At 49.6% G+C, this 12,337-nt stretch overlaps 1 protein-coding gene across 7 annotated transcripts in view; it reads left to right on the forward strand.

Annotated features, from left to right (window-relative positions):
- Positions 1–12,337, forward strand: part of EHMT1 (euchromatic histone lysine methyltransferase 1) — a 123,487-nt gene that overhangs the window by 16,859 nt on the left and 94,291 nt on the right. For 2 of the 7 annotated variants that reach the window (XM_050319758.1, XM_050319761.1), the window contains exons 1-2: positions 1,823–1,891; positions 2,372–2,518. The exons of 2 other annotated variants lie outside the window; for them this stretch is intronic. In XM_050319758.1, the coding sequence (XP_050175715.1) occupies positions 2,426–2,518 (93 nt within the window). In that variant the 5' untranslated portion in view covers positions 1,823–1,891; positions 2,372–2,425. Of the gene's footprint in view, positions 1–1,820; positions 1,892–2,371; positions 2,519–12,337 lie in introns of those variants that run through there. 3 more of the 7 variants (XM_050319768.1, XM_050319769.1, XM_050319759.1) reach the window with 3 other exon arrangements.

Here is a 12,337-nt window from a genome sequence, read left to right on the forward strand (position 1 = left end):
TGCTTATTATTGACTGATTGCCAGCTCGGGCTGTTTGCTTGCAGGAGAATCAATAGCAGTCAATCTTCAAAGTCTAAACTCTCAGGGAGTATGACTGGTTTCCAGATTGGGAATGACAGGTCAGGGTAACTCCGTATCTGATATCCCACCTTCCCCGCGTGGGTTCAGCGCTGCGATGGAGGAGGAAGTGCAGGACAGGATCTTCCTACGTCGAGCCTCTTTCACATCTGCCTGCTTGGAAGGCTGGGGTTTTTCTTTGGAAGGATTTTTCAGGGTCAGATCCCACGCTGGAGAAACTGGAGCAGCCTGAGCAGCACCTGAGATCCATGGGAGGGAGGGAGGGCAGGATGAGTGCACTCATCTGTCATCAGGTCCCCAAGGATGGAGCAGGGAGGGGTGGCTGAGCAGCCCCTGCTCTGACACATCCAAACCAACCAGTTTGGATGCTTTCTAAATAAAACAAAGCATCTATTTTAATGCGTGGTAACAGAGTTTCCCTTTCTGTGGGTGCTTCTCTTCAGGTGACAACAGAGCAAAATATCCAGTGTCACCATGGGTTTCCTCCTTCCTTACTGAGACTGTCACCATGGTGAGCGTTCATTGTCAAACGCAGCCATAGCCCTTCTTTATCCTGACATCCTGCCTCTTGGTGGATTCACGTGTAGGGGCTTCAAACATAAAAGGGGCCTCCTGGCATCCAAGACACTCAAGACTTTTCAAAAAATAAACAAGTGTTTAGGTGGTTGTGGCGGCTGGGGTGAAGCTCGGCGCTGGGTCTGGGATTGTCAAGCAATCTCACACCTCGGGCTGCAGCCCCCTCCGGGTTTTCCCCGGGATCAGGGGTTGCAGTCTGGTCTCTACACGTCCTAGACTCAAGCTGGGTTTAAAACTTGAAATAAGAGCCTTTGGGGGGAGGGGGAGGCTTGGATGTCTTTCAGCTACAAAGAGCAATTAAGCAACAGGACATAAAACAGATAAATGGGAAGGGGAAGGGCAGAACCCTGGAATATGAGAAGATGAAAATGGAAGAAACTGTTTCTACAGTGCATTTGTCCTTAATTCTGGAGCTTTGTTTTCCTCAGGAAAGCTCTGATTCGAGGTGCATGGTTTGGGATGAGGGGGAAATACCTCAAATAGAGCAGTTTAATCTACAGTGGTCTAGAGAATGGACAAGATTACTTGAACAGCCTTGTTTAGATACTGGATTTGTTGTCTACCAGCAAATCCTCATTTGCATGGGTCCTTAATCTGTGGAGTTAAATGTGTCTCAGGATCTGTTATCAACTGTGATGCTGAGTTGAGAACTAGATTTTTAAAGCTGTTCCTTTTGATTCGAATGTTCCCCCTTCCCCTCCCCCTCTCCCCACACCCCAAATTATCCTCCTGATTTTCTTCTTGAAAAGCAAAGACGAGCCAAGGAGTGGTGCAAAAAAGGAAAATCTGCCAGTGAGAAGAAGCTATTTTTTGCCTTCAGATTCGGTGTGGGTGAACTGTCCACCAGCCCGTAGAGAAAAGCCAAGGTCAGACATTTCAGACGCGTGTGTCGCAGGGAAACCACCACCCCCCTCCTTCCTGCAAAGGGCACATGAACGTGGAATCCCTTGGAGGTGGAGGATTGGGCACAGACCCTTTGTGGAGCGCTGGGAAGGGGGTTTTGCCCTTGGTTTGGGGGCTCTCAGCTCTGCCCGGAGCCCTGAAATGGCATTTCCTCATGTCTGCAGCAGCCCTCACTCATGAAATGGATGCAACTGCTGAAAAAGCTCCCTCATGAGCATGCTCACTGGAAGATTAATCCTTTAGAGGGAGTTGGAGAGTTAAGCTACTGTAATTTCTCTGCAGTTGGCTGCAGTAAACAACTGCTCTAAAGACACGAGGAAAAAAATTGACGGAGGTATATGGCATTAATGTACATATCTTTTTGTGCTTCTACTTTCAGGTTGAGGGCTTTGAGAAAGGTTGCTTTTGTTTTGGTTTGGTTTTGCTTTTTTTTTTTAACTCGAAGAGCCGGGGAAGAGGGATCTGTGTAATGATTTTATGGGTGACCTTCATGTTGTGGTTTCTTTTTTTCCTCCAGGCCAAAGTAATCCTATTTCCTTGCAAGGCCATCCTGAGGCTCGGGCTGGCTTGGAGGAGCTGGGGTAGAGCACCAGGGTGGTTTTGGCGTTGAGTTAAATGATTGTAGGAGGTGAGGCCTTGCTGCTCGTTGAGCTGTTGTTGGCAGAAGGGAGCTGAAAAACCCCTCGTCCTGTTTAGTTGTGATCAGAACCCAGTGGGACTCGCTCTGTCATGCTTCCGTTGGAAAGAAAACGTGTGATGGGATTAGCTTTGCCTACAGAGTAATAGTATTTATTTATTTTTTTTTTTTCCAAAGTATTATTTTGCTCCCCCTCCTCCCCATGCCTGAGGAGCTGCAATCCTGTGTCAGATGGGGGAAGAAAAACAAGCGTTGGGCTATTTTGGCTTTGCTTTGAAGGATGCTCACTTGTGCTGTGTTGAGGAGGGATGCCCTGCCAGCCAGGTAAGTGTTGCAGGCACACGGATTGTGTCCAGGTGAAACCAAGCTCCTTCCTTCCCAAGCCCTGCTCTGTGGGACCACCCTGGAGGAAGGGGAAACCTCTGCTAGTTCCTGATGATTGAAGAGTGTTTTATCTACTTGCTCCACGAGGATTTGCCGTCCTTGATGCTTTGTATCAGCTCCCTCCAAATCCAGCACGAGCCATGGAGGGCCGACCTGGGGGGCTCCCGGGATGTCAAGCAGAAATGTCTGGGTGACTTGATTCTTGTCAGGCTGCTTGAGCTGGGAGAGGCTCCCCGACCAGGGTTTGTGTCTTTACCTGCTAAAAGCACCTGGTTAATCCTTGGGGATGGTGAGGAAGTGGAGGTGATCTGTCAGCTAAACTTGCCTGGCTTGGGGAGGGAGGGGTGGGGAAGGGTTAGGGTTGTTCTGTACCTGCGTGGGGGGAGTGGCTGTCCCGGGGCTCAGGGTTGGGGATCAGCCCTCAGCAATACCCCAGGACTCCGTGGGTGGAAGGAGGGCACACCCTTCCTCCTTCCAGGAGGGAATAGTCACGGATGCACCTCTGTGCCACTGCAAATCCCGGTGTTGCCTGGCTCTGAGAGTAGTTCCTGCTGTGGAATTTGTGTCCAATGGCATTTGTCGGGAAGTGGCTTCGTATTTCCTTGGAGTGCTGTGAAGAACGGAATAATAATCCAGTAATTTAACAAATGTCAGTGGCTCCCACCAGGTTTGTCCTGAGGTGGCTGTCAGCTTCCAGGTGGATGCTGATGCTGCTGGATGAGTTCAGGAGGGCAGTTCTATCACAGACGTGGCTGAGCTGAAGACGCTGCAGCTTTGAGGAAAATCTTGCCACCCCAATGTTGAAGTCTTTTTTTGCTTAGTCCCTCCTTTTCCCCTCTTTTCCAGAAGCTCTGGCTGGCACAGACTGTCTGTTCCGTGGATGGATTTAGGGAACATTGGTGGCTGTGTGCGTAGGGGGAATAATTAGCTACCAAATGCAAATAGATTGTTTCTTGCTGTTTCGAAATCATCATAATTTCTATTGAGGATGGGTTAATTATATCTTTATTTTGATGGGTGTAAGGGAAATGATAGAGATATAGCAATATAAGTCTATATAGGGAGGGATGTTGTTGTCAGAATATTGTTTTGGAGATGACTGTGAGAACAAAGACTCGTGGCGTGGAGGACCATGGTTGTGCTGGGATTCAGTGGTGCTGCATCAGTTTCCCAGTGGTGGAGGAGTGTTTTCTCTTTCAGATTTTTATCTGGTGCCAGTGACGTGTCTGTCACCATGGCAAGGGGTTTTCAGTTCAGAAAAAAAATGATCAAGTTCTGGTTGAAGTGTGTTTGGTGGAAGGGCTGGGAAAGAGTCCTTTTTTTTTTGAGAAGCGAAGTTGAAAGCAAGGAAGTTAAAGAGAAACCTTAAAAATCTATGATGAGGATGTAAGTGTGTAGGTGGGGGCTGCTTTGCCAGGACTGGGCCTCACTGGAAGGAGGGGATTGTCCCAGGGTCTCCCTCTGGGCCGTCGCTGTCTTTTCCTTTTGCAGTGGTTGATTTTAGGGAGCCTGGATCCATCATCTCGTTCTTTATTGCAACCTCACTGTGAGAAGTAATCAAGTTCATCCCTGGAATGGTTTGGACCAGCTTTAAACCTTTTCCTTCTGCCTCCAGTACCAGGGTGGGAATCCCTGTGCCTGAAAATGGGGGAAAGGCTCAGCAAAGGGACAAAGGTGACTCTGTTTCCTTAGTGCCTCGGCTTCTGGTTCAAAGCCAGAGGGCAAAGCCCTCGTCCTCTTCTTGTTTTAGAGTAAAATGGGGAAAAGGAGCTATTTTCAGAGAGCCCCCAGCATGGAGCACTGGGCTTCAGCCTTACCAAGCCTTCGGTGGCCTGGGGACTTTGTGCCTGTGGATGGGAGCAGCTTTTGTGAGAGCCTCATCCTGGAGCTGCTTCCCTCCTGCACAGGGATCTTCTCCTCCAAGGAGACATCCAGCTCCTCCCCAGCAAGCCCCAGGACTGAGAAGTCTGGAAGGAAAAAAATAACTACAAGCAAATTCAGTTTCTGTTGGGTTCAGTTTGTGGGTGTGTTCTTGGGCTCTGCTGGAGGAGCTCTGCAGATCCCTGCACTTCCCAGGGAGTGGGCACCTCACTCTGCCTGAGAACCCCCAGTGCTCTGGGGCTGAGCTGAGTGCAGGTTCTCCAGCCCATGGAATTGTGTCCATGGAATGGGGAAGGATGGGCCACGTCTGCTCCTGCTGTGCTGGCTGAGGGAGCAGCAGCCCACGGGGAATGGGGGTGTTTGGGAGGAGGGAACAGCCAGTGCTCAGTCTGGAGTCACCTGGGGAGAGCAGAGGTGTCATCCACCCAAAAACCCTACCCTGGTGTTCACTCCCACATGCCCTGGGTCAGCATTCATGGGGCTGTGTGGGCTGTGGGACATGAAGGGAATGCAGCCCAGGGGATGCAGCACAGGAATTCCTGGATGCTTTCATTGAGATGGGTGACTCAGGCTTTTCAGGAGGATTCACTGTTGAAATTGCACGTTCCTGTCTTCAGATTTCTGTGAAAAATTCTGCCTGTGTGGACAGTTCTGTCTCTCTCTCCACCAGCATAATGTCCAGTGGAGGAACTAAAACCTGAATTTGGGACTTGCTCACCTCTTTGGTGTCATTGCAGCCCAGGACTGTATCCAAAACAGAAGGAACAAAATGGAGCTGAGTCTTACAGGTGTATCTAAAAAACCCTCATGCGACCCTGGCAATCCCAGGGAGGAGAAAGTAACTCTGCTGGGTGATTGTATCCAAGTCCTAGCGTTTAATAATCAAGTGGTGAGCACTTCAAAGCCTGGTGGCTTTGCTTCTCTCCCTTCTCACTGCTTCAGCCAACCTGCAGTCAATTGGCAGTGCCCTGAAGACCAGACATTACGATATGAGCCCTGTAATTGTTCATGTGATGAACCCTCTCTCTGCAGAGACGCTGTGGGGAAGGGTTTGCTGCAACGTGCAGCGTTTCTCCACCTTCAGGGCAGTTTTATCTCCTGCCTTCCTGACCATTTTCAAATCCAACTCATGGCTGCATTTTGCCTTTCTTAACACCCTACCCCCCTAATCCCTGAGGATTAGTGAGTGAAGTTATGAGCACGGGGGAAGGAGCTGCATTTTTTGAACCAGGCTGTGGAATCAGTAGAAAAACTCCATTCACAGGGTGGAGAATTAATGCAGTGATCAGCACAGAGGGCCTGGTGTGGGTTCTGCCTGTGAGAGAAGCAGTGGGGTACGCTGTGCTTGGAAAAACAAGGTCATGGGGAAAGGGAAGATGGAAGAAAAATCCTGTTTTAAAGACCTGCATCTACCTGCAGGGGAGAGGTGGAATTAAACAGAGCAGGGAGAGAGCAGAAATGCAGGAGACAGGCCTGTTAGGAGAGGATAGGGAGGGAGGGATGGGAGGGATGGATGGATGGAACTCTGCTGAAGGAGGCTGGGTTTGAAGGTGCTTGGTGTAGTGACTTGGTGGCTCCTAAAAAAGACAAAGAAGGAAAAATGAAAGAAGAGCAAACAAACTGCAGGTGATTCTTGAAGCACCATCTAGTCCATGACCTACTTGCTGCCGCAGTGCTGTGCAGCTGGAGCAGCAAACAGAGGAAATGGCTGTTCCCTGTGGGAAGCACGGGGTGCTGGGACACGCAGGGGCTCTTCCCAGAGGTGCTTCCTCCAGCTCCTGTGCTGTGGCTGTTCCTGGGCACCTGGAGTTTGTGGAGCCAGGGCTGGAGGAAGCACAGGGAGCAGTTTGAGCCATGGATTCCCCTCTGGTGCCACAGCCATGGAGGGGACAGTGCTGGATCGTGGAACCAGGCTGGGATTTATGACCTGGCCTAAACATGGGGGTTCTTGGATGCAGGAGCTCCTTCCCCAGAGGGATGTGGGGCACTGGGTACCTGACCTGTGTGGGGACATGGCTCACCCAGACACCATCCAGAGAGGCAAAATTATTCATCCCCAGCCTCCTCATAACCCACTGCAGACTAAAGTCTCCATCCTCCTGCCTCTGGTCCTTCAGGAGCCCCCACTAACCCTGATCATTCTTAATCTCATGTTATTTTCCAGATCATCAGTTTGATTTCTCAGTACTTTCACAGTCCTTACTGTCCCCAGGAATCTGTGCTTCCATCAATTATCTCTTGTCGAGCCTGTAGCAACCTTGAACCACGATTTCCATCCTATTTTTATAACTCTGCTTATTAGAGGAGTCCTCCAGAAATAACTGCACAGCTCTCACCGAGATATCCCAAGTTTTCCTCGGTAAACAATAACTTCACCTCTTGCCAATACGAACCTGGGGGCTCTCCTCTTCCATTTGTTCACTTCTCCCTGTGGGGCTTGGGAGTGAAATGCTTTACCTTTAACTTAATTCATGTGTGTGGGTGCACATGTGTGTCCCAGGGTGTCAGATCCTGCTTTAACCCTGTTAATTGTGGTGCTGAACATCTCTTGCCAAAGGTATTGATCAGACAGTTGCTCTGCTTTGCCTTCATCAGCACTGGCACATGCCCTTCCTTTTCTTGATTTGAAACTGGTTCTGGTGTCTTCTACAGTGTTGAAATACAGATAATTTCATTAATTTCCACTGAATCAATGTGGATTTACTGGGGGGGCAGAGCCTTGGATGAGGAGGGGATCCTAAAAAGCAGAGACCTGTTGTTGTCAGTGCTCCAGGACATCTTTCCCACTGGCATCAGGGCTGTGTTGAGCTGCTGCAACTTTTCTTTGGTCAAAATGAGATTGGGAAGCGGCCTTTGCATCTTTTTGGGGGGCTGTTTTAAGTTGCTATATTAAATTATTACATTAAGTGGCTCTCAGAGTGTCTGAACTGACAGCCCTCCTCCTGCTGATGCCACAGAGGCAGTGATTTTTGAGTCACCACCCCAAGGTTAACTCCCAAACTTCTGCACTTCCCTTGCAAACTCCATCCAAGAAAATCTTTTCTTTGGGAAGGAAAATGAAAAAAACCCCACAAACCCTGTCCTCTGTTTTTCAGAAGTTGTGAATTCTGCTCCCGTTTAAGCTGATTATTTTATTTATTCCAATAATCCTCTCTTCCAGAATAAAAGGAAAATTAATTGTCTTCCTATTTCCATAATGGTTTGCCCTTCAGACAGTTGCCAGGCAAAGTGCTTAAAACCCGAAATGAAAAGATGGGGAGTGTTTAAAATCACTGAGCTACTGTAGGAACATGTTTGTATTTAATAGGGTGGTATCAGGCAGTCCCAGAGTGTTATTTGCTCCGGGTTCTGTAGGATTATGAGGGTTTTTTTCTGGCTTCTGCCTATGAAAACAGGGTCAAGCCTGCTGTGGTAGATAGTGCAAGTCTTAGGTGGATTTTGCTAGCAAGATGGAGCTGCCTGCAGTTGGAACCCTAAAATTATCCAGCATTAATGGGGAGTGTTGTCCTTGGGTTTCGTGGTGTTTGTTTGCAGGGACAGTGCCTGGACAAGGACTTCCCTCCTTACAGGTGTGATGGGACAAGAGTTTCCCTGCGAGATCTTTTCGCTGACACCCACCTGGCTCTTGGCTATTTTTAACTCTGTCTGGCTGAAAAAAAAAAAGATACCTGATTAATTTGGGAAAATGCTGGAATGTTTCCTTAAAAGGCTCCGAAGTGATGCAGCATCCAGGGATGAGTCTCGGAGCTAAATGAGGGCTTTGGTGGGTGTGTTGGTTGCGGGAGGGGGGTTGGTGTTTGATCAGCCAGCACGCTCATTTTCCGTGCCAGGGCTGCTCTGGTGGGGCTGGTGTGGGAGCTCTGGCACAGCTCCAGGCCCTAGGCCAGTGGTGAATCTGCCTCCTGCTTTGCTTTCCGGGGTTATCCCAACAGGCTTCCAGAGCTGGGGCTGGTTGTGCTCCCAGTGGGGTTCACACTGGGGTGGGTGAAGGGAGAAGGCCCAGTGTGGTGGAAACAAGAGTCTTGTGTGAGGAACGGGGTTTGTTGCGCAGTCATCAGTGTCCCCACAAGTGTTGCACCTCCAGGTGTGGGCTCCCAGGACACAGGGACAGCAGGGGTGGAGCTCATCCCCACTGTATTCCTGGCACCAGACCTGGATGTGGCCAGGAATGAGCTGAATTCATCTCACAGCACAGGAACGGTTTCCATGCTGTGTTCCCACACATGGCAATAAATTCCTCATATCTGTCCTATGTTTCCCTCTCCCTTTGTGTGAATTTGCTCCAAAGGAGCAGAGTGCAATCCATCCTGGGAGAGAGAAGGGCAGGGGTTAATTCCTTTTCCTGATCTTTCCTAGCTCTTAGTCCAGCTCACAGCAATTTGTGGCACTTGGCTGCTGCAGTAATCCTGTAAGGGACCCACTGGGACAAGGCTGGGCACAAAGGACCCATGGCCCCTGGGTATTTCCATTAGCTGAGGAGCACATGAGATCATCTGTTGCATTTCCAGCCAGGGTTTTGAGCTGCCATCTCAAGCAGGGGAACCAAGAGGATATCTCAACACCACCCAGCTCCAGGAGACTTCTGTGAGGTGAGAGAGCCCAAACATCCCTCAGCACAGGAGAGGGAGGGACGCTCTCCTGCTTAGACTGAGCCTAGGGAATATAAAACCATGTGTGTGAACATCCTCCTCAGGTCTCACCTGCTCTGCTGTGCACACAGCAACCTTTTGTTTTCCTTTAAACATCATAAACCCGGCGGGGGAATTCATTAACAAGAGTCCCCAGTGACTCTGATTTTGCCAAACATCGACTCCAAATCACTCTCCCTCCTCTTAATGGGAGAGATCTCTTCCCTCCTTCCCATTCAGACATCCTGGGAGGGTGTAGGTGTCTGCAGCACAGACCTGCCCAGTTTTGTGCATTCTCTAGCTGGTCTGGGTTGGTATTTCTTGCTGTTGGTGCTCTTGGCTCGTGCCAAGAAGTTCTCCCAGACGGAGAACACCCGTGTGGCCAACTCCTGTCTGTCGAAAGCTGCTGCTGATTTTCAGAATTTTAGGCTCAGTCTCCTAACTCACAGATGGAGCTGCACTCCCAGCTAGCACACACCCATACAGTTCATTGAAGGAGGTGAAAATGCTCTCATTTGCAGCAGTTCTGGCCCTGCTCCCTTGGCAGCTCCAGCTCCGTGTGCACCATGTGGGGAGAGGAGCCTGAATTCCTCAGTCACGCACTCCTGTGCAAAATAGCTCTGTGCTCGCTGTCCTGGCTGCCTGGGGGACTTTTGAAAAGGCAAAGGTTGTGAAATCGTGGCAGGGAATATCAGAGGCCAGAGCTGGGCAAGAGGAGGAGCTGCCCCTTCCTACGGCACAGCCAGGACTGGAAAAATGGGCATCCCTGGCTGTGTTTTTACAAAGCACCTTCCCCGTGCTCCAGGCATTCCATGTGCCAGGCACTGTGACCTGTAGGCCTCTCCCAAATGACAGGAGTTGTGTTTGCTCCTGCTCTTGGATGGCTCTGTGCAGCAGGAGCTGGGTTTGGTACCTGGGGGCCGGTGCTGCTCCCCTGAGACAACACGGCTTTTGAAAATTAACAACTTCTTTCTGGTCACCACCACCGTGCTGATTCTCTTGTCCTTTTGTCTTCTGTTCCCTGAGGGAGTTTTTGCCCTTCCTGGATCTCATCCTGATCCCTGCTTGGGAAAACAAATCCCAGGCTGCTGCTGGAACCAGTTGTTTGATGGGCTGGATCATCTGTGGCTGTGCAGGGAGGGAAGGAACAGCAGAGCATTAAATGTTTGAATGTTCTGCTTTGGATAAAGGCAGCCTTCCTTTGTCTGTGTCTCCTGTCCAGCTGAAGGAAGGGAAGTTTATTGTGTTTGGGTGTTGTGGAGCACTGGCCCAGGGCAGTGGTGGAGTCACCATCCCTGGAAATGCTCAAAAAACCTGTGGATGTGGCGCTTGGGGGTGTGGTTTAATGGTGAACATGATGGTGTTGGACTTGATGATCTTAGAGGTCTCTTCCAAGCTTAATGATTCCATGATTTTCTCTCGGTCCTGTGGTCAGGAGTGACTATTGCAGGGCACCACCAGCCCTTCCTTCCTCTCCCCTCCCAGCACGGCGGGTTGGATGTTGCACACACACAGGAGGTGGGTTCAAGGGGCTGATAGATCTCCCTCATCAATGAGGAGACTGTAAATGAATGTTCAGCACTGGCAGGATCACTGTGTGTTCTGGTCTTTCATCCTCAGGAGCTCATAGAAAAATCCCAGACTGGTTTGGGTTGGAAGGGACCTTAAAGCTCATCCAACCCCCTGCCATGGGCAGGGACACCTTCCACTTATCCCAGGTTGCTCCAAGCCCCGTCCAGCCTGGCCTTGGACACTTCCAGGGAGGGGGCATCCACAGCTTCTCCAGACAACCTGTGCCAGGGCCTCCCCACCCTCACAGAGAAGAATTTCTTCCCAATGTCCCATCTAACCCTGCCCTCTGGCAGTGGGAAGCCACTCCATGTCCTGTCATTCCCTGCTCTTGCACAGATGCTGAGAAGGAGGTGCTGGGAGCTCCTCTGCTTTTGCAGCTCCTCCTGGTGAGCGGCTCCCTCAGGAAACCCCCTCACAGTCCTGCCTTTTGCTGGGAACTCCTTTTTCCCACTGCCCATGGAGTGACTGGTTCTTCTGTTGGGCACTTTCGCTGGTGCCCTGGGGTGGGAGCAAAAGGCATCTTGAAATGGTGGTGAACCTCAGGTGGAAGAGGAGTTCACAACACCTGGTCTAGGAAGCTGCCTCTGTGGAAAAAAACACTGCTTTTTTCTCCCAGTTTGGTCAGATCAATACTGTTGTTTGCTCTGGCTGTTGTGTTGTGCCGCTCCGTGGTTGTGGTTTCCTTTATCCCCCTGCACCTGGAATGTCACAGCTCTCAGCACACGTGGTAAATAGAAAATCTGAGCCATCTGTGAGCTCTGGGACTGGGGGTGGGGAGGGAGGGGAGGAGCTGCTTCCAAAGATCTGGTTAAAAATCAAACTGCTGGATTTTGAGTGGCAGTTGGGTTGTAGCTGCTTGTCTCTGTTTGCTTTTCCTTGGGAGTTGGAAACCCACACAGGGCCTGGATGGTGCAGTAGTAGATGGAGCTGTAAATTTGTGATGTTTGTTGTTGATTCTTTGTCTGAAGAGAGAACTGGAATATATCTATATATAACGTATTTATTTATGCAAGTGTGTGTGTTTATATATCTTATACATCAAATTGACCGAACAATCTTTCCTCTTACCAAGTCACTGCTGCATTTTGAAGCAGGTGGAAGAGTTGCCGTGGCTGCAACGATGGTCATTGGGCCTTTTTGAAATTTCCAGGGCTCAAATAAAAAGAAAATATGATTTAGATTTGGGGGCACACCACCAAACCCCTCCCCCCAAAACCAACCAAATCTTTATCACATTTCCAATCTTCCATCCACCCCCCCCAGATCCAAATGTGCTTTTAAAAGAGTTGCAAATGCTTGTTGGCATAGAAACTGCAGGATGGGAGTGAAGCATGCAAATGTAAAAGGAGCCATTCTGCTGAGCAACATGGCCTGAGCCTCTGCAAAGCTGACTGAAATCTTTCACTGAGGCAAAGAAAACTGTCCAGATGTTGCTTGAATTATAATGGCACCAAATATTTCATTTTTTTTTTTTTCCTCCAATTTGCACATCAATCCGAAAAGGCTGGAAATGCGGGGAATGCAGCTCCGTTACCAGCGAGCTTTCTTTTCTTATGAAAGAATTCCTCGTCCAAAAATATTGCTAAAATGTGTTTGGCTCCGAGCAGTGCCAATTCCTCATTAAAACATGTGGATATTTCTGTGGTTTAATCTGTTAGAAATGCAGTCAGGATCCAGT

This window comes from Myiozetetes cayanensis, unplaced genomic scaffold, assembly GCF_022539395.1.
Source record: "Myiozetetes cayanensis isolate MyiCay16 unplaced genomic scaffold, myiCay2020 scf23, whole genome shotgun sequence".
In the NCBI taxonomy this organism is placed as follows: domain Eukaryota; kingdom Metazoa; phylum Chordata; class Aves; order Passeriformes; family Tyrannidae; genus Myiozetetes; species Myiozetetes cayanensis.